Source organism: Candoia aspera, chromosome 10 (genome assembly GCF_035149785.1).
Source record: "Candoia aspera isolate rCanAsp1 chromosome 10, rCanAsp1.hap2, whole genome shotgun sequence".
Classification (NCBI taxonomy): domain Eukaryota; kingdom Metazoa; phylum Chordata; class Lepidosauria; order Squamata; family Boidae; genus Candoia; species Candoia aspera.
The window spans coordinates 3,925,882-3,947,527 of record NC_086162.1 but is presented as its reverse complement, the minus strand read 5'-3'; the positions used below and the strand labels follow the sequence as shown (position 1 = coordinate 3,947,527).

The following is a 21,646-nucleotide window of genomic DNA, read 5'->3' as shown; positions in this document are numbered from 1 at the left end:
TCATCATAGCTTTTTGGGGGGGGGGTTCCACCACCTGGCCTTGAGTTGATTCTTGCAAATCTTCAGAGTTCAGGGAAGAGCCAGCGAGTAATCAGGAAGGGAATGTTTTTGCCAATCAGTGCTACGTGTGTCCTCAGAAAGCATGATGAGACAAGCTGCGGCACGAGTTGGCTGAGGATGATAGGGGGTGTAGTCCAATGCATCTGGAGAACATCAGGTTGCGGAGGGCTAATCTAGCGAATTCTTCCAACCCCAGCAGCCTCCAGAGAAGCCAAAAGGCAGCAAGTTTGTTTTCTGGGCTAGGTTTTTCAATAAAACAACTTGCCCAGCCCAAGATCTTATCTTCTTGGCATGCCGTTACACACAATTAACCCTTGCAGTTCAGGTGCGCATGCCGGTGGCAATCGCCACTCCTTTCCAAAAGCCACTCGGCCTTTATCAACTGCCTTGAACCTGGATGCTCCCACCGTTGGAACCAGTAGTCACCCTCTTAGCGCATTTGGGGATGCAACTCAGGGAAAGGTGAATTTGGTGACATCAAGTCTGGTCTTCAGTTACCTGCTGAGAAGCAGCTGCAATACCTTTCTTGCACAAAACACTTCCTGGTCTTCAGAGAATAGGCGATAATGGCTTTAAAGGGTTGTTTGTTAGGCCAGAAATCCCTCTGGGACTCAAGTAAAATGGTGATGTAAGCGCCAAAAGCGGTTCTGTTACAGTTCTGTCCATCCCCAAGGGCTGCTTAGTAAGTTGAGGCAACGCCAGCCTTGCAAGGCAGATCACTGGGTGGAAAACAGGCATAAAAGCTTAACCGTGTTCTTGTTCCCTCCACTAGAGATGCTGACAGAGAATCTGGACAGCCTTCCAGCTGAAAAATGGCTCCAAATGAGAAGTCCCAGGATTATTGTTGTTAGATTTGTATCTCGCCCTCCCTTCAGAAGCTCAAGACACCGGAGTCATGAATTGGACTCCCTCCCGTTTTTCCTCACAACAGATCTGCAAGGTAGGTTGGGCTGAGAGTGCGACTGACCCAAGTCACCAGGGTGCACCTTGGCCTGAACCTGAGTCTCTGCTCCTAGTCCAACTTCCTAGCCGCTATTCCACCTCAACGCTCTTCCTGAACGTATCACTTTTTGCATATAAAAAACTCTATAAATGCAGCAGCCGCTGAACAGCCAGAAACAAAAGCTTAAACGGTGTGTTGTGCATCGCTGCAGGGGCGTAGGAGCTTACCAAGACAGCCGAGGCTTTGTGGGCCCAACCTAGTCCAGAGTTTGCAGCAACCCAACAGGATCGCAGCTGCAGGTACATGGAGCTTCTGCGCCCTTCGTTTTTAGTCCAGTTTTGGCGGCTTGGCTGGCACAGACAGGTGTGCACCATCATTCTTACGTACTGTTTGCTCGAGGGAAGCCAAGAACTGGGGCACCCACCCATCCTGTGATCTCCTGAGTGCTCTGCTCAGGCCACTCAATTCCACAACCCCACCTGAGCAGAAACCCCAGGTCAATTTCACAAGGGAAGGTGGAAAAGGAGGCTCTGAACAGCCTCCCTCTTCCAAGAACCGTGGCCTGTAGACCTGCCAAGAGGAGGAGGAGGAAAATGGAGTTGCCATGTTGGAGGGGTGGCATTCTGTGAATGAGGCTGTGGTCAGGCAGAACCCACCAGTTTGGGTGCGAAGATACACGTATGTGTGAGCCGCGTTTATGTGCAGCATTAAGCCAGAACTTTTTGATAGGGCCAAGTAACCCTGCATTGTGGTTTATTCAACCAAGTATGGTTAAGCAAGCCACCCTTTGGCACAGTTTGTAAACGGCATCGCCTCTTTGGGTTCACTGGGCTGCCACAGCTGAGAAGGCTGTTATGTTCCCCAAGTTTGATGCCAGAACCCAGAAACTGCTGACACAGCTGTCTTAAGCATCTGTGTCTAGAAACACTCGGCATCCGTGCTGTCAGTAACCCTTTTTTCCCCTAAGGGGAGGTGGCCCACACTATTTCCAGCTGTGCTTCCCTGCTATCCGCGCATTACTTCCATTTATCCTTCCATCTCCTGTGCCCTCCCTGGGTGCACGTGCTGAATTCTAATCCATAAGGGAGGACCTTTCTGCAGGTGGGGAAGGGAGGGAGGCCTGAACCGGAGTCCCCTGCAGGTGAAACAAGTCCTTCAGCCCTAAGCAGGGAGCCAGCCCTGCGCAGCAACCCTTTACCTGCACCCACTGATGCAGCATCCCAGAGCAAAAGAAACCTTGGGTGCTACTCAAGCGTGCAACTCTAGTGGTGGCACACTTTGGAAGACCCTTGCCTGCAAGAATAATTCACCACCGAAAACAGAAAAACAGACCCATTTTATTACAAAGATGCTTTTTTCCTCCAAAAAACGAAAATAAAAACTTATCTTTTCTTTTAAAAAAACAATATATATATATATATATCTTCCCATCCCGCCCCCAGAACACACACATACAATGATCTTTCATTTCACCAGTACAAGTATCAAAGAGTAGGAACAAACTGCAGGGCATTTGCGTCCAAGCGACTGGAAAAAAAAAACAGCTAAACCAAAGGCTTAAAAAAATAACCCCCCCTCCACCCCGAAAGAGTGACATGGCAAAATTAGCAGCATTGCTGGGGTCAACCCCTAACAGTGACGTTCTGCATACGCTCTGCCTCCCCCCTCCTGGGTCCCCTGGAACCCCCCACCGCACCTGCCAGCTAGGGAGCCAGCGCTGCCTCTGGAGCCCTCCTGGAAGCACAGCGCAATTCAGGAACGGGCGCAGGTCTGGGCTGGCTGCTTCGTTTAGGGAGACGCCCCTTCCGAAGAGCCATCGCTCAAGGGGGTGTTTTCCCACGTGCCCCTTGAGGCTCACGTGCCAATTCCTAAGCGAAACTCCAACGGCATCGCGGAGACATCCGCATCTGCACCCGGCTCCAACGGAAGGACCACCCTTTTTCCCCGCTACAAACGGGACGCAACTGGAACCAGCAACTCCTGTCCCTTCGCTTGCTGGCAGGGCAAGAGCCAGGGCTGATGTCCCCAGCAGGGCCTGGGGTGCCGAGGTGCCACAAACGTGGAGGCCCGGCTGCTCAAAAGGGAGCAACCCTTCCAAGGCCTGCAGACGGATCCGACGTTTTGGGATTCTGACCTCCGACCCCTCCATCCCCACCCCCAAAAATAATTCTTCCAAAGTTTTATGGCTGTATCCATACCTCAGAAAACTAGGAAAGGAAAGGGAAAACGGATGACCCGCTTCCCCTGGAAAATTATCTTCTCCCAGAGGAGAGTCATCCTTTGAAAATGCAAGGAAGGACAGGGCAGAGGGAAGTTTGGGGCTTGCTTTTCAAAAGGGAACACGCAAACCTCCCCAATGCGGAAGCAAAAGGGGCGTGAGGGGCGGGGGCCTTGTGAGCGGCACCCCCTGGGGCTAAGCCTGCTCAGGACCCCCCCGGAAGCTCACCCGGGGAAGGGCAGCCAGGTCTCAGGCCCCCAGGAGATGTGTAGAAATAATCAACAGTAACATACAAAATACAAATCTCATGGAGGGAATCAGGCGGCCAGATGGGAGAACCAGGGAGGTGTGGCGTTCCCCGGCTGTCCAGACAGTCTTAGGTGGATTTCATCTCCTCCTTTATGCTGTTGGGTAAACAAAGGAGGCGTGTTAGGGGACTGTGAGCTTAGGAAGCACCAGGGAGGAAAGCCGAGCCACACTTCTAAACTTACCGAGCAGACTTTTCGTCCCCTGGTCCCATCACAGAGGGGTCCCTGTCTCTTGCAATGCCAACTTAATGACACCCCAAACTGGCCCCAGAGAAGCCGCCTCCCCAAATCTCCAGCTTCCTCCTTGCATGGACAAGGGCAGCTTGGCGACATCAGGCCACCACCATGCGGAAACGGATCGTTTAAATGAGGAGGAACCAGGTCCAGAAGCTACAGAAAAGCATTTCCACCCGTGAAGCCCAACCACCTCTCGCCTCTCAGGAAAGGATCTCACCTTTTGGCCTCTGCTGGTTCATCTTTTCTCTTCTCCTCCTCGTTTACTTCTGCAGGGAAGAACAGACAACCCTGTTTCTCTGTTACTGGATGAGCACCCAAACTCTGGACACACGCCCCCTTTAGCGTGCGGTTGATGTTCTTGCATCCCACACTCAAAATTCATCCTACAGGCAGTCCTCACTTAATGACCACAATAGGGGCGGAAAACTGGTTGTTAAGCAGTGCAGTTGTCAAGGGCCGGACCCAATTTTACAACCATTTTGATGATGGGAGATTGGAGGCATTCCTGTAAAAGTCAGCTCTCCCCATCAGTTTTTGATCTTTTTCCTTAATAAGCGCATTCTACTGATTGAGCAGGACACAAGTCCAGCCCTGCAAATAAACAGCTGCTACCTTTCTTCTCCTCCTCTTCCTCCTCCTCTTCCGTTTTTGGCCGTTTAGCCTTCTTGAAGCTGGCGACGTTTTTGCGGCCCCCTTCCCCTTCATCCTCAGAGTCTGAGAATTCCTCCTCACAGGCAATTCTCTTGTCCGAAGAGCGGACTGTGGGAGAAAGCAGAAAGCGACGTCAGCGGCTTTAGGTTTCAGCCCAGAGGAAGGCTAGAATTACTCTACTGTCTTCCCTAAGAAGCAAGAAGACTGGCCCCTGGACGTCCATCCACCAGCACTTGACCAAAACGGACTCTCCCCAGAGGAAAGACGGGGACCAACGAAGGGCACAAGGGCAGGGCAGATGTAGGGGAGCAACTTGACCCTGATCTAAACTAATCTAAACTGACATTAAAAACCTTAATTTAAACCCTAAACCAGTGTTTCTCAACTTTGGCCACTTGAAGATGTGTGGACTTCAACCCCCAGAATTCCCCAGCCAGCATTCCCCAGCAAAAGAGGATGCAGGAGTATTAGATATGCTCTCCACCTTGAGATAGATGGATGGATGGATGGATGGATGGATGGATGGAAGGAAGGAAGGAAGGAAGGAAGGAAGGAAGGAAGGAAGGATAAAAATCATCATCATCATCTTCAGGATATGAGCAAACAGCAAGTTCTGCTAGCCAAAAGTCACCAGATAGAGGAATCCCAACTTGCACTATGCAGTTCCCAGGAAGCAAAATCACCACCGATCATCGTCGTCATCGTCATCATCATCATCATGACCATACAGACCATCCATAAAGACTGCCTGTTTTGTAAGGCATAAAAATCTAAAAAGCCATTGCGATAGGAGTCTTAGGTATGTTCACCGCCTTGAGTTATTTACAAAAATAATAAAGGCGGGATAAAAATTAAATAAATAAATAAAATAACAGTGACTATTATGATGATTTTTATTAGTTACACACTTTTCCCAAGGTGCAGCATAAATCAAAGCAACTCGGTAATCACAAAAATCCATCCAGTATAAATAATCCACAAGCTAACAACAAATCCAGTCAAGTAATTATTTACAGCTAAAATAAATGCAAACACAGCCACTATGCAGATTTCAAGCAAGAGGCTATAGGTCCTCCGAGTAGATATGCCACTGCAATTAGTCAAAAACAGGTACTAGGCTGGGAATTGCCATCATTAATGAGAAGAGGGTGGGATAAACAGACCCCAGAGTAACTTCCTAGTCAAATAAAAAGGTCTTTAAATCCCTTTGAAAAGCCATTAAACTAACAAAAAGGCGGAGGGAAAGAGGAAGCTGGTTCTAGAGCCTCAGGGCCAGAGGAGCAAAAAGAAAACTGCCAACCAAACACAAAATGGGGCAGAATATAACAAGCAGGTTGAGACCAGAGGGCTTAAACTCCTGCCCCCGTGGTTGAATCTGGGCTCAGTGAAGAGCCCGGCGGTGTCAGGAAGTGCAAGAGGGGCATGAACGTCCCAAGCAGCACCACTCTGGGTGAAAAGAGGAATCAGGACCACCACGTGCCAGGAGACAATTACAGCAATTGAAGCATGAAACAGCAGGGACACGGACCAATAAAGCTGCAGGCTGCTCCACCAGAAACAGCCAGATCCTATTAACAATCAGATAAAACTTAGCCACCCTTGCAGTAAGACTGAGAAACCGGGCAGTTAGCTGATCATCAATCAAAACCTAGAGGTGGAGGAAACTGGGCCAATCAAGGAGCTTTAGAAACAAATACAGGAGGAATACAGTAGACCAGTGTTTCTCAAACTCAGAAACTTGAGGTTGTATGGGCTTCAACTCCCAGAATTCTGGGAGTTGCTGGCTGGGGAATTCTGGGTTGATGTCCACACAACCTCAAGTTGCTGAGCTTGAGAAACTGCAGTAGACGATAGAAAGGATAATCAGGCCAAAACCCAGAATCTCCATCTTATCCATATTCACTTGAGGTGATGGAAGGGCATCCAGGACGAAGCACTAGAAGATGTTCTGTCATGGGGGGCCCTGTCCCGTCATCAAGGACCATAAAAGACCAATTGAGCTGAGTCTCACCATGATGATATGGAAGGCCCGGATCATGAAGCAGGGCACCAGGAACAGGATGTCACGGGTAAAGGAAACAGGACTCAGGATTGACTTCTAAGATATGCCTGCTACAAGAGGAAAGTCCCAGGGATGCAATATTGCCAAAGAATGGAGTGCTAAACAAGACTGAAGCCAGTCAAATACAGGGCGAATGATCTCTGGGAACTGTAAGCTGGACAGCAGTATCTGGTGCTCGAGCATATTAAACACTGCCATCCAGTCTGAAACGATCAGCCCCAAAGTAGGATGTTAAGACTTGGCGGGCAGAAGATCACTCAGAACTCAAGACCAGGGAGCCCCAAGTGAGTGAGCTGCTCAAACTGTAACCGAAGAGGATCAAGCAGGCTTGGGAAGATAAATGAAGACTCGAGGCAAGGAACCAGAGGAGGGTTTTTCCAATATAGAAAAGCATGCTTGAAAGAGTCTGGAACCCTGACAACTGGGGAGGGAGGGAGGGAGGGAGGGAGGGAGGGAGGGAGGGAGGGAGGGAGGGAGGGAAGGAAGGAAGGAAGGAAGGAAGGAAGGAAGGAAGGAAGGAAGGAAGGAAGGAAGGAAGGAAGGAAGGAAGGAAGGAAGGAAGGAAGGAAGGAAGGACATCAGCCTCAAAGGTAGTATAAGAACAGCCCAGTTTTCAAACCTCTTCCCCTGAGGCAGAAATACATTCAAATACAGATGGAGCAGAGGAAGACAAGAAGGAGAGCTGTCGGAAGGAGAAGAATAAGCAACATTCAGCCCTTACTAGAGAAGCATCTTCCCGCGCCCTCGGCCGAAAGAGGGCCCTGCTGCTGGCAACTCCCCACGGGCTTGGCACTCACTGGAAATCCGTTTGTCAGCGTCTTCCTCATCCTCGTCACCGCTCTCCTCTGGCACGGCATCCTCCGGAATCGGCTGCATCTGCACTCCAGGGGCATGGGGGAGCATCCGCAGGTTCTCAAAGAGACGCTGCCTGCAGCCGAGGAATCAGACGTCGGGTAGAAGCCCTTCGGCAGAAACCTCCCTCCTCAACAAGTGCAGGGACTTACTTTATCTTTTCCAGGTATTCGTTGGTGTTTTGGTTGGTCATGTTGGAAGGGCTGATGTGGAGCTTGAAATCCGGGCCAAAGTATTCAAAATAATCGTTGTAAGGAAGCTCTGTGGGAGGGTTCAAAGGTGGGCAGAACATCAGGGCATTGCACCCACCTCAAGGCAATTCAAAGGGACACAGAGAGGAAAGCCACAAGGAGGGCATCCATGGTCTCAAAACGGGGCTGAAAACGGCTCAGAAGAAAGTGGGAAATCTAACGATCATGTGATCGTGAAAGCTCCCTGGGAGACTGGCACCGCTTCTCAGCCCAAGCCCCGCTGCCAGAAAACTGGAGGAGAAGGCACAAGATGCACTTTGGGCTCCTGTAAAATTAACAAATAAACCTAAAATGATGTCCGCTGGCAAGTACCAGGAGTTTCTTAAGCAGGACTGCAGTTCCCTTAGCATCACGACTGATGCACGGCAAGCCTTAAGCCCATCTTCAGGATCCATTTGGGGGCCTCGGATCACTCTGATCCACCCCAGAGGCTCACCCTTGGTCCCAGGGCTGATTTTCAGGTTCTCGGCGCTCTCTCTCTCTGGCAGCTGAGCACCTGCCCTCCCTCACCTTGCTGCAGGGACTCCCTGCCAACCTGCCCATGCCCCCTCCCTCCCCAGGTGAGCTAGACAGGGCTCCTGCGTACCATTTGGGATCTCTGTGTTCAATGCCACAGCCGTCTCGTACGTCCAACACCGGGCCACGTTACGGATCGTGTAGCCGCCCCCTCCCAGCATCAGCATAGGTAAATTAAAGCTTTTGATGAACTCCACACACTTGGCATGACCTGGGGGGAGGAAGAGTCTCAGTGTCGGCTGGAAGGGAGCTCCCTTTTAGCAATAAATCGGCAAAATTATGAAGGGGCGAGACCAAACCCAAGTCAGCCAAGAAACAATGGGAAGAGACGCATTTCAGAGCACCTTGTATTAAAGCTCTCTCACGGTGCCATAAAACACAAACACCCAACCCTAAAAGATGCCCCAACAATCCTGTGAAACACGGAGGGGCCCCTCAGAGGACACACAGCAGCCCTGGACTGGCAGAGCATCCTGGGGAGGCCCTGAATAAGTCACCGCCCACCCACCTGCCAGAAACCCCTCCTACCTTTAATGGTCAGATTAAAACAACCCAACCTGTCCCCAGATAAGGAATCCGAGCCACACTGTAGTGCAACGGCACTCGGCTGGAATGTCTCCATCACTTTAGACATCACCTGGCCAATAAAAACACACACCTGAGCAGGGTAACAGTGCAGCCAGTGCGCAGAACCCAGAAGGGTCACCATCAAGACCCCTTCTCTTTCAGCCCCACCTTTGGCAGAGAGATGGGAAGCAAGCTCCCCGGCCTTCAACAAGGCCTAATCCCCAGCGGATGCCACCCACCGCTCCAATCTCGTGTTGTGCTTCCAGGCAGATAGAGGACAAGCCTCCCACCTCCTCCAACCAATTCCACATCGTAGGACCTGAAGGAGACCACAGGAGTCTCCGGTGCTGAACAGGTAGCCTGAAGCCTGTTCTTTCGTCCCTGAAAGCTCAGCGACTCCCCCACCCCCTCCCCGCTCCTCTGGGTTGGAAAAGACACCAAGGATCCTCTCATCGGCCTTGCCAGAAGTTAGAATTTCCTCCATCAACAGCATGGCTGCAAAGCTTGGAGATGCAACTGCAGCACCAGGCAAGTGAACGAGGAGCATCCAAGGACAAGGAAATTTACCGGCTTGAAAATGGCTTCATAAGACTCATCGTCGATCCCATCCCGGAGAGGGTAGTTGACAGCATAATATTTTCCTTTACCGGCACCAATGTCCTAAGGAGGAAGAAAAGATGGTATCTGAAACACGAGCCGGGGCCACCTTCAGTCCCTGCCCAAGCCAGGGACTGCTGGCACTCCAAAGCCCGCAAGGGCCTTGCAGCCCCACAGCAGCAGCTCCTTCTCGCGTCACCCAGAGCACCCCAGAGACTCTGGCTGGACGCAAGCTTCCCTGGCCTCCCTGGAGCCAAGGCCGAGGTTCCCCAGTGACACCTCCCCAAAGCAGGAGAGTCAGCCGTCCTGTCCTGCCCAGGAGAGCTCAGCCCAGAAGCGGGCTGGGGGGCAGAATCAAAAGGGACAAGCCACATTCGGCAAGCGTCCAACCGGCTTATCCGACCCCAGGTTAGTGGGGAAGGGCAAAGAGCAACACAGCCCATCAGATGAGTACCTACTTCACTTGCTCCCCAATGACTGATATTTTGCCAAATGCTGCCCAAGCTATCTAGTTCTCCTTTGTAAGTGTAACAGCAAGAAGCCGTTTTCCGGGCGGGGGGGAGAAAGCACTCCCAAGAGGGCTGACAGTTCTGTGATCCACGCTGTGCTTCCTGGGTATGATTATGGCTCCCTTAGCCAGAACAATGAGTTTCTCAGCCAATTTAAAACAGTTTTCTACGGAAGGGAGAGCCTGTTTGGTGTAGCGGTTAAGGCAGGGTTTCTCAACCTTGGGAACTTCAAGGTGAGGACTTCAACTCCCAGAATTCCCCAGCCAGCCATGCTTAACCAGGGGAGCTTGAATCTAATAAACCACAAATGCACAAAAGGAGGAATGTAGGGGCACAAAAAGTTTCAGATTTGAATTGTTTCAAGCTCAAACAGCGTCACAACTCTCCCAGAAGTGCCTGAAATAATTCAAACTCAAGTGGGGGGGAGCAGGTTTCAAACTGAAAACATTTTGCACACCACTAGAGGAATGCATTGCTTTTTCTAGGCCAAGGGCCATGCTCTGCCTCTGCCTAGCATGCAAAAGGCTGCACTCTGAAAAGGGGATAAGAAAGAAAGAAAAGCTAGTTCTGTTATCAAGGTATTGTCCCCTTCAAGTCAAAGTCGATTCCTTGGCATCAATGGAGACATCCGTGAAATTTTTTGGGAAATACAAGAGGGGTGCCTTTGCCACCTTCTGGGGTGTTAGAAGGCTTCCCAGTTTAGACCACAGACCTGGAATTTCCTTGTCTGATTGACCTAGCTTTTGAGCCAAAACAACGTCAGCGAGGTACTGTCACCAGAGCTTATTTCAGTTTAGGGACAATCAGTAGAATTAGTCAGATTACCCTCCAGCCCCACATTCAGTGATTACATTTAGTGATGTAATTTCTGTTGCATTAAACTTTTCAATCTGGGAACACGTCTGCTAGAACCTCTAACCCAGAGAACCTGAGCTAGCTTGTTTTAGAAGGAGAGTGGACCATGCAAAGCTCTCTTGTTAACAGGGCCTGGAAAGCGCATGATCCACCCAGAGGGAAGGAAGAGGGATTGTATTCCCAGGAAGACGCATCTCAAGTTCCCATTCTCACCCGCAGATCCCCAGTTCCTGGGAAATATTCCCCATACTTATGGAAGGACGCGGTCATGACACGGTCTGTGGTGTAGAAGGCTTCCTCCACACCGTCGCCATGGTGGATGTCAATGTCAACATACAACACTCTCTGGTGGTACCTGAGGGTGCAAAGGGAGGTCAGGCTGGCACCTCAAAGACAAGGTTCAGCCATGAGGCACCCCCCCAAATTAAACTAAAAATTAGCAAGCTTTAAAATTAAATCCCCAAAGTCACACTAGGCCTTGCTTGAGGAGAGAGCGAGCTTGTGAGATCGGGCAACCTTGTGAGATTTCAGGAGGTCATCCTGAGACAATGCCAAGGGGCCAGGAAAGGGGGCAACAGCTGCCAGAGGCCAAAGGACATCCTTAATCGTGAAAATCACACAGGGCACTGAACATCTTCTGTGTGTTTGAATCTTAAATGGGTAAGCATTTCCTCTTGCTTCCAGAAATAATTACTGTATCAACCTATCTCTAAGGGACCCTGAGCAGCTGCAGAGAATCTTGGCTTCACATTCCCAACCAGGCTACTGGATTTCAGGGTGGATCCTTTTAAAAGGACACATTCCTGAAACACAATCAGGACCCTCCCCTTTGGCCAGCCGAGTGAGAGGAGGGCAAAACCACATCCCAAAGCTGCCTCTAAGTCAGAACAACCTGTCCATCGGGACTCAGCTTCATGCTGGGCTAAGATTCTGGAAAACTCCAGGGATTCCCCTGAATGCCCACCGAAAGCCATTCTCAGACCAAAGAGTGCCTCTTGGACTTGCCTGTTCAAATCTGTACCTCTCCAGCTGTCTCAGACACAAGTTCCCATCATCACAGTTAAAACAGGAGTAAAGCTGCTGGCACATTTCAGAGATTCTCCTATCCAAGCAGCTTATCCCGCACAGGGTGAATCAGACACTTTTGACAGGAAGAGGATCTTGTTTAGATCCAGAATATAAAGTATGAGTATAAAGATGAAGATCTCATTCAGGTTATCAGAGCATAAAGTGGCAGTTTCACATACTTCAGCAGCTCTAAGATGGCCAGGACGATGTCATTAACGTAACAGAAGCCAGAAGCCTCCGATTTCTTGGCGTGATGCAAGCCTCCGGCCCAGTTCACCGCGATGTCCGTCTGCTGCTTGTTTAGCTTCACGGCGCTCGCTGTGGAGAGAAGTTCAAACCAGTGACAAGGCAGAGATGACTGGGCAGCCATCACAGCTAGGCCCTGCCCAGAGGCGCTGGGAGTGCAGCATGCAGTGCAAGAATCGAGGACAACGGGATGCCAAAGCGGGAGGCTGCCAGTCCCAGCCGGAGATCCCCTGGCTTGGCACAGGATATCCAGAACTGACAACCAACAGAAGCAGTGCCACACATTTACAAGAACCCGGATCGTGGGTCGCGTGGAGTGATTCCCACCACTTCTGAAGCCAGATGGACCATGTCGGGTTTCTATGAGTAAGAACTGGGCGTTCCCACAATACCTGCCCTCCAACGTTACTTTGCCCTTCAGGTTCCGATCCTTTCTTTTCAAGCATTGTGCCGTGCTGTGTCTGCAACCATTACAACTACATAACTCATGACAGAGCGCTACTCTCCAAAAGAGATGTGCAAATTATAAAGCCAGGAACCATTTTCACCTTGCCCACACGCTATGGGAAGTTTATTTGGGAATGACGCACACATCCAAAGGGACAGGCCCGTGGCCCTCTTGAGTCAGCTTCCCGGGCTCTTATGTTTTCAGAGCGTGTGACAGAGACAAGACCAGCCATGGTGGTCTCACTCTACTCCAGGCCCTGAGTTTTTCAGAGCAGCGGGTGCTGAAGATGAGCTACAGACCGGATTAAACAGGATTCCCAATTGCAGATGCTTTTCCTTGCTCCCGAGTAGCACTCCTGTTCAGGCCTTGTTAAGCACCGAGGCAAGGTCAGGGGATGAAGGGCACACCCCACACACCACTTCAGGCCAACAATTTCAGGCATGATTCGTGACTCGTGAGACATACGCCATATACAAAAAGTACGGGTGGGGTATGAAAAGACACTGTATTTGATCTTTCCAGTTCTCCCTGTTTTGAGAATCATTTAACGTCTGGGTCCATACCAACAGTGGGCAACCCTTTTGGGCAGGCGGCCAAGTGCGCTACTTGAGAGCATGCCGTGGGCACCTCATGCAACAGCTACCACAGAGGCCCATGGGCAAAAGACCCATTGCTCCTCACCTCTTTAGCCAGTCAGTATGGCCTTTATTGCCCCGGGTGACCTGGGTTGCTTTTTTCTCAGCGGGTGGATGTACTTTCAGCGAATGCGGTGGTGGCTGAAGTCAGCCATTTTTAATTTCTAAGTATGCTCAGTGAACAATGGGGGGGGGGTCCACAGGTGTTTTTATAAATTACAGTGATATCAGAGGACATTATTATTGCTCAGCGCTCTAGCTTCCTATTATTTTCCAGATTATTTTTAAATTAAAATTATCTAAAAATATCAAAAGCAGGGAGGGCAGAGAAGCTGGCAGAAAACCAGGCGAACTGCCTCTGGATTCTCAGGGAACCACAAATCCCTAAATATTTATCCAGATCTGTACAAACACTATTCTGAGAGGACCATTCATGGAAGCCTGAGATAAAACATTCTCTAGAAACATTCACCCACGTATCTATCGCATGGAATGTACAAAACATTTTGATGGGAGTCATTCTGAATCCAAAGCACTCCATTTACGTGTGGAAACGGCTGTTTTGAGGATGTTGGAAGTGATTTGAGCACGAAACAGCGTGTCTCTGGCTCAAAACAGCTGCTTTAGCTCAAGATACTTCCAAAATGTGTGACAGAAGGACAGTCTATGGTGGCAAAAAATCAGGATTCTGATGGCTCCTTTTCCAACTAACACATTTTATTAAAAGGCATAAGCTTTTGTGAGCTCACAAAAGCTTGGGCCTTTTAATAAAATGCATTAGTCAGAAAAGGGGCTATCAGAATCCTCCTGACTTTTTACCAAAATGTTGGAAATAGTCTGCATTCAGAAGAGCTGTTAGGCACCCAAAGGGACGTTTTAAATTCAAAACAGCATTGCACATCATTGCTTGGCCAAAGAAGAGCAGGAACCAGGTATCGGAACACAGTCTGCAATTCTGTTAATGAAATATGGGTCCTCAGCAGAACAAGCGGTGCACTTTCTTCACCCTTGGAGGTTTTTCTTTTCAAAACGGTGACTGCTACATACCCACAGAGCCTCCTGTAGAAAGCTGGCAAAACTCAAACAGGCCATCAAACACAGGGCAGTCTTCTCCAACGTTGACTTGAAAAAGGAAGCAATGGGAAAAGTCCACGTGGAATCGCAACACGCCAGTGAGGTCGGCCAAAAAGAGAAGCAGACATATCAGGATTTGAAAAAACAAAACAGGGCAACAGAGCTTTGGCCGGGAACGCAGTTGGGAAGCTGACTAAGGAGGGCAAGGGAGGAGAGATCTGACAGGGACATACAACTTGTGAACTGTGTGGGATAAAGCTCTCCTTCCACAGGAGCCCATGTGAACCAGTAGCATGGGGCACAAAAAGGAGCAGCTGCATTGAGAAATTCTGCTTAACAGAAAAAAAAAACCATAGGCTTTTCATTAATGAAAGTTAAGATGTCAGGTTTGACCAAGCTGGCCATCGGCACCCAACAAAGCTAGGAGGCAGCGCCACCTGCTGGAGCTCCAGCAAACTGAAGGTGAGAGCTCCAAGGGCTTTACAGAACTCCACATGGGAGTTCAAAAGCTCAGGGTTCAAGATGGTTAGCGCTTGGACAGGAGACCACTAGGAAATCCCAGGGTGGCAATGACAAGCCAATTCCATGCTGTCATCAAGAAAACTACATGGGTGTATCCACGAAGGTACCAGAAGCCAAGCTTGCCTCAGAACAGTGTTTCTCAACCTTGTCAGCTTTAAGATGTGTGGAATTAAGACGCTGGGGAATTCTGGGAGTTGAAGTCCACACATCTTAAAGTTGACAAGGTTGAGAAACACCGCCTTAGAAGACGGTTGAGTGTTTTTACTGCACTTGAAAGCTTCTCAAGCTTTAACTCAATTCAAGCAGCAAAACGTTACAGGAATGAGCTATTCCTTGTCAAACCTAAACCTGTTTTTTGCATGACCAGTCTTTCCCTGGCAGACAAATGGTGGATATTAGCAAGTTCTGCTCTGAGGTGATGGCAAGTGACATGTCCCTGAACTGAAGACAAGGGAACTGCTAATTACTCCTCTCATCTACAAAGAGCAGGGAGGACCCAGGAACACCAAAGGCTTGTTGGGGCTAGTCCGAGAAGAAGCCATCGTTGGTTATCTCACCTGAAAGCAGCCACGCATTCTGTGTCAGGCCAAGGTTTTCCCAACTGTGATCAGAAGCCTGGTCTAAGGGCTGACGGAAAAGTATCGCCAATGGATTTTACACCATTTGTTTTACCACCCACCCTTGCTGGTTTAGGTCTGAAAGGTGCATTAACGTTTAAGTTTTTTTCTTAAAACACAAGGGGGGGTCTGCTTTTAGCCAAGCGTGTCTTTCACTGCTCCAGCAAACTCCTCCACCTTCAACTCACATCGCTGCATCTGCTTGCTGTATTCAGACATGTTATCGGGGCGAATTGACCGCAGAAACTTGATGTAATCATCGCTGTGGTACTTGGTCATCTCTTCGGCACTGGCCTTGTAGGGTCGCTGAAATGACAGAAAAGGGGGGACAACTTGGAAAGGCCGCCACCTCCGGCCTCTGTCCGAGCACGGCTCCGACTTTAAGGAGGTGACTGAAAAGCTGCTTGAGCTGCAGCCCCAAAGAGCCCCTGGTGAGACAGATGGTCAGGACCCCTCCAGTCAGGATTCAGCCCTAGGGATGGGGCCAAAAGCACACTGGGCCCCACGTTGGCTGCCTTCGGCAGGACCGGAATAGGGGCAGTGCAGCTTCCCTATCTTGCTGAACGCTGCAATGCCCTTGGATACCGTCAAGCAGGGTATCCTCTGGACCAGCTGGGGTGCCCGGGAGGGGGAGCACTTCCTTGCAGCGGCCCGCCTTCCTCCTGAGCCGCAGGATCCAGTCAGTGGCTGTGGCTGAAGCGTTCAATGTTCAGTTTTAAAAACTTACATAGATTTCCATTTTTCTGTAAAGGCCATAGTTGAGAAGGAGGTTGTGAGTCATCCTGATCCTGTGGGGCTTCATGGGGTGACCTTGACCATAATAATAGTTTCCAATGTCCCCTGAGAGGCAAAGAAAAGGGGGGTGGGGGCACAACATTACCATTACAGTGCGAGCCACATTAAACTGTTAGAAAGGTAACTAAGCATGAACATCAGCATAAAAAGGGGGCTGGGGGCGGGGGAGACAGGAGTTCTGAGATAAACAGTCTGTTCTGTGTACAGGCACAGTGTCGGTCCTCAGTTTAAAACATCTCAGGTGACCAGACTGAGAAAGGACCATTTCCTTGAGTGAAGATGGTGGTCAACAGATAAGGACTTGCTTAGCAGGGCAGCTTCTTAACTCTTCTGAATTCTGCTGCAGGTGGGGGTGAAGATGGGATGTAGAGGGGCCTTCGCGTTTTACGGAGGCATTCCATGGCTGCAGCTGTTCTGAGTGTATTCGGAATATGTGTTGTGTAGGGCCCAATACAAGTAAAAAATCTGCTCAACCATGCCCAAAGCACGTACAATTCAAATAGAAGCCAGTCCGCACCAGGGCAGGATGCAATTCTGAAAAAAACTTCCCTGCATAAAATAGCAACAGCCGTCATGCAAAAAGCAGAAGCAGCCTGCCAGACCCCCGAGGAATGTTCCGCAAAGGTTTGTGTTATTCAGATGAATAAACACAAGCCATAATACAATCAGCTCAGTTTTGACTTCCACATTGTGTGAACTTTGCTTCATTCAAGAAACCATGGTCAGGGAAGCATGACGTGGCCTGAGGGTGTCAGTGAGGCTCCTTTGAAACACGATGGGACCCTACTGGGTTCAGCCTCTCTCGGCCGAGTGTCAGGGTTCAACCATCAACTGCTCTGAGTTGTCCCCGGGTACCTTTCGCAGAAAGTGGAGGAGAAAAGGCCTTCCTCGGCAGCCTCAGAGGACAGACAGATATTTCAGAAAGGTGCTATGCCAGGAATGTAGGAATCTGGCAAGAGGACTGGGATGGACCCCAAAACACAGTGCTTCCATAAAACACGGCCTGCCAGTAACATGCAGCGGTCAGCATCACCTTCCCTGTGCAATTATGAACATGTAAAGACTTCCTCAAGCTGGACTCAGCTCCTATTGGATTTCATGGAAACATGAAATGTTTGGCAGCAACAGAAGTCATTTGCCAATGTTTCCTTCCAGGATCCGCTTTTTACCTCCCCACTGGAACCTGCAGACTTGGGATCTCTTGGTTATCTCCCGTCCAAAGACTAAGCAGACCCAACCCTGCCTCGCTTTTTCAGCTAAGGGCAGCTAGGTGCTGCCATCTCTTATGAGAAAATCTCAGTCCACACAGAAAGGAACAGTAAAGTGAGAATAAACAAAACACACAGAACGTCTTTTAAAGCTTTATTGAATCTGAGTAGCTTCCAGGCAGTGGACTTCGACTTTCAAAACTCCCCAGCCAGTATAACCATTGCTGAGAATTCTGGGAGACGAAGTCCACAGCTCCAGAGACTCCTTCGGCTGGAGGACTGGATTAGGCAACGTACTTCTGAGTGGAAGAGGCTAAAAAATGTGCTAAACAAGTTGAGCAGAATTCTCTGTGCCAGGGATAGATGGGTGGCCTGACCCTAGGGCTACTTTCACACCCTAATCCTGTATTCCTCAACCTTGGCCACTTTAAGATGTGTAGACTTCAACTCCCAGAATCCATGGCTGTCTGGGGAATTCTGGGAGTTGAAGTCCACACATCTTAAAGTGGCCAAGGTTGAGAAACGCTGCCTTAATCTCTCAAGAGGCAACCAGAAACCCTTTGTGACTCTCTCCACTGCCATCTGCCTCACAACACTCAGAACAAGGAGCAAAGAATCAATGTTCCACCTCTTCAGCAACAAAATCCCTTAAGCCACTTAATGGAAAGGAAAATAAAATCAACTGCTTACACACACGCACCCTCATTGCACAGGCTTTGGTCATGGTCATGGGCAAAAAATTCAAAGCGCTCCTATGGAGAGGGACCTGTGAAGCCCTCAAGCCAACCCTGCCCTGCTAGTGCCAGGAGCAGGGAAACGGTGATGCAAGGGTTCCCTCAAATGGGGAAATCCACCACCAAGTTTCACCAAGTCACAGTACTTCCATAAATTAAAAAATGGCATTCATCCGTGGTTTCGGGTATAACACCGCCGAGCCAGAAACAAACCAGTTCTGCTCCTGAATAGGGGTGATGTGGGATCAAACTGGCCTGGAGCTGTTTTCGAACGGGCACCGAGCTCTTACAGGAAAAGGCCCTAAGTCTGGAATGGGCCACCATCTAAATGGCTGGATTACTTGGCTTGCTACTCATGTGGAAGCTGTAATCGTAGATGGGGCCAGATGGTTCAGGATTTGCAGAGCACTTTGGGAATGGGCTCCTTGCTTTTAGAGTTATTTATACACACACACACACACACACACACAAACACACAGAGCCTATTTTAGAGTTTACATTATAGTTTTCAAACATTTCCTGCCTCAAAAGAAGAAAACCACTCACTACCTTTGGCTGGAGGGGGTCAGAGGCCTGGGAAGAAAGGGGGCATCAGGGCTACAGGAGGACCACCCCCACCCTAGATGGACCTCTGGCCCAATCCAGAATGCCCTCCTGGAGATAAAGGAGAGTTGCAAGCTGCTTTGGGTCCCAAGAAGCACCCAGCCCGAAGCAAATGCCAGTCACATTAGATTACAAGTTTGCCCTGGAAAATGTCAGGGCTTCCTGGAAAACAACCGCTGGCACCTCTTTGGAAACACCATCCATGGAGGCTGAGATGAAGAAGTGATTTCAGCAAGCCAAGCCCGCTTCTATAAACAGGCCACGGAAGTTAGAATGGGAAATAGGGATTGCTTCTGTGACAATGGGAAATATGTGGCCTGAGAAAGGTCCAGGGGTCTTTTCTAAGGAGAAACTTCTCCTGCTCTGACGCCAGAGCAAATGGGGCCAAGAAATGGAGACCACTCAAGACAGAAGGAGCTGGGGAAGCCCCCCCCCTCCAACTCACACTCACCCGCACCCAGAAAATGGAGAACACAAGCTGGCTCCCCCCACCCCATCACCACCAGCCCAAGAGTTGCTTTGGGGTGGGATGATGGTCCCTGCAACTTAAAAGGAGCCTTCCAAAGAATTGCCACCTTCAGAAGTGGCACACTGGTAAAACTAACAACCTTTCCTCCATTTTCCACCAGCTTCCTCCTCTGTCCACACCCAGCTTCCTCCTCACTTTCTCAACCCTGTTAAATCTCCTGGTTGTTTTCCAAGACTCTCAGACAGCATTCCTCCATCCAGTTCCCGACCAACATCACACCACTGGCTGTTCCTTGGCTTCTTGAGACATCCCACCCCGCACTCCTTCTCTCAACAGCTGCCCTGGCTCTCTTCTCTTTACACCCTGAGCTTGCAAACAGAAACAATCCTGCACACTTAGGGTGAGTAGGAACAGTCCTCCAGACCACCAGGACCAGACCGACATTGCGGTCAGTGTTCAGTCAGGACCAGGAGCCTCCCTCCGCATCCCCACTCAACCATGGAAGCTCCTTTGGGCCACTCACGCTCTCTCGGCCCAGGCCTGGCCTGCCCTCCAAGGCTGTTGTGAGCTGCGTATTACAAGCTAAGCCATTTCTTGTGGCGTAAGCTTTCTGGGTCTACTTCATCAGGTGCCCAGAGAATCATCCCAGGGAAGTACTGAATATACAGTTCAATACGCAGGGCTGCTGCAGGTGGAAGGAGAGGCTGGATACCACAGGGAGGAAAGTCGGGATGGGAATTCCACACGTTTAAAAACCAGGAATCAGTTCTGGCTTTTTGACTTCCTTCAGGGGGGAAAAAACCCTGGCAGCCCAGATGTGCGTAGTAGCGTTGAGGACTAGCCACTGGTGGGATGTTTTTCTTCTGATCAGCAGCTGCCCTTCCTGCAACTGGGCAATTCCCCTCGCAGGCCACCCACCGCATGTGGGCTCCCTTTTTCGTCCTCCCCATGGAGCTTCTCTCCCGCTGCCCCAAGACTCCCCGCCCTGCTTGCCTGCCCCCCCGCCCCCCCCCCCGCTCTACACGTGCAGCGAGCAGGAGAGGCTCTTGCAGAACTTTCCGCGCAGCCCAGGGCCGGACGCGCGCACGCCAGCCTCAGCCGCGCAGCCCCGGCCGGCCCGGCCTTTCCCCTCCTTCCTTCTGCAACGCGGGGGCGCAAATCCTCCTGCCAGCCCCGCGAATCTCCAGGCCCTTCAAACACACCTGGATTTGGGGGGGCTTCCCGCGCGCCCAGGGCATCACCCCCCTCCAAGGAGCCTCCGCGGGGCGGGGAGTCCCTTCCTCCGACGCTCAGCCTGTCCGACCTCTCAGGGTTGTTGTGCCACAGCGGAACCCCGTCGCCCTCCATCTCTCTTCTCCTCCCCGCCTGCCCGCCCGCCTGCCCACCCCCGCAACCAGGCTTTCCTCGTACCCCCGCTCCACCCTCGTCCGCCTCCGGTTGGGAAGCATGGGAGATGGAGTCCGGAAAGCCAAGGATCGCCCGCTCGGGGAAGATTCCAGCTCCCGAAACAGCCGGCCGTTCCGATGGTTGGGGAGGACAGGCAGCGTACTCTCTGATGCGCTGTGGGTGATGGGAGGTGTAGTCCCCCCTTCTCCGGCAGGCGGCTGCCCCCTCCCCAGACTCCCTCCCTAAGCCCCTCCTCTTCCTCCCTAAGCCCCGCCCTCCAAACGCGGACCCTCGCCCACCGTCGTAGTAGTAGCAGACTTTCCGCTTGGTCCCCTGAGTCAGCGCCATTTTCCGCCGCCGCCGCCGCGTCCCGACAGCACCTCAGTTCGGACCCGAGTCCCGCCACGCAACCGAGCCCGCCTGGGGAGGGAGGAGAGGGAGGCCCTCAGCGACCCCTTCCCCGCCCGTCAGCCTATCAGAAGTAAAGGCATCCCTCTAAGGGCCAATGGGGAGGCTGGAGGGGCGGGACGTTTCGCGATAACAAGTTAGATCGAGCAGCGAGGAGTTGCTCCGACTGTACCACTGTCTCAGGAGCAGAAGGACAGGGGTGTGCCTAGAATGGGCTGGTACCATTTTCACACAAGAGGGGGGAAACATTCCGCTTGTTGTATCCCCTGCGAAGCAACGGGCGCCCCCCCAGCAAGCAATGTGGGATTTTCGGGGTTGGGTGGCTAAATATTCATAGCTTCTGCTTTTCAAAACTTTGCGCTGCGCCTTCGTTAAAATTCACACACACACACACACCCGCATCCAAGTTTCTTAAGATGCAACTTGTTAAATCTAAGATTTAGGAAGTTTCAGTCTCATTCGCCGCTCTTACTTTAACTGAACTTTTCGAAACGGCCCATTTTATCTTGGATGGATTTGCTGCATTTTCAAGCTTCCCCTGCTCTCTGCGCTGTTTTTTGACATATTCTGATATATTTAAAATTACTGTAGTTTTTTTTTCCTTTTGAAAAACCACCTTAGGAATTTTAAAGGAAAACACGCTCACATCAAAACCATTCAAATACAACCAATAACACAATTTTGTATCTATAATTTATATGTATTAAGCATGTGTGCACATAGAAAACATCAAATTGTATAATTTCATACCTATGCAGTGGTTCTGTAAGCCACAGTTTATAGCCTAACATTGTGTGTGAACCCAGG

At 50.5% G+C, this 21,646-nt stretch overlaps 1 protein-coding gene across 1 annotated transcript; it reads right to left on the bottom strand.

Moving 5' to 3' along the window:
* Positions 1–2,317: 2,317 nt before the first annotated feature.
* On the bottom strand, positions 2,318–20,875 carry HDAC1 (histone deacetylase 1). Its single transcript, XM_063311679.1, has 14 exons — positions 20,731–20,875; positions 15,964–16,076; positions 15,425–15,542; positions 14,071–14,145; positions 11,874–12,012; positions 10,840–10,981; positions 9,233–9,325; positions 8,627–8,735; positions 8,169–8,309; positions 7,484–7,592; positions 7,277–7,407; positions 4,379–4,525; positions 3,984–4,032; positions 2,318–3,625 (listed from the first exon to the last, which is right to left on the bottom strand). Exons 1-14 carry the CDS (start codon positions 20,777–20,779, stop codon positions 3,598–3,600), a joined length of 1,443 nt encoding a protein of 480 aa, XP_063167749.1. The 5' UTR covers positions 20,780–20,875; the 3' UTR covers positions 2,318–3,597.
* Between the last annotated feature and the right edge of the window lie 771 nt (positions 20,876–21,646).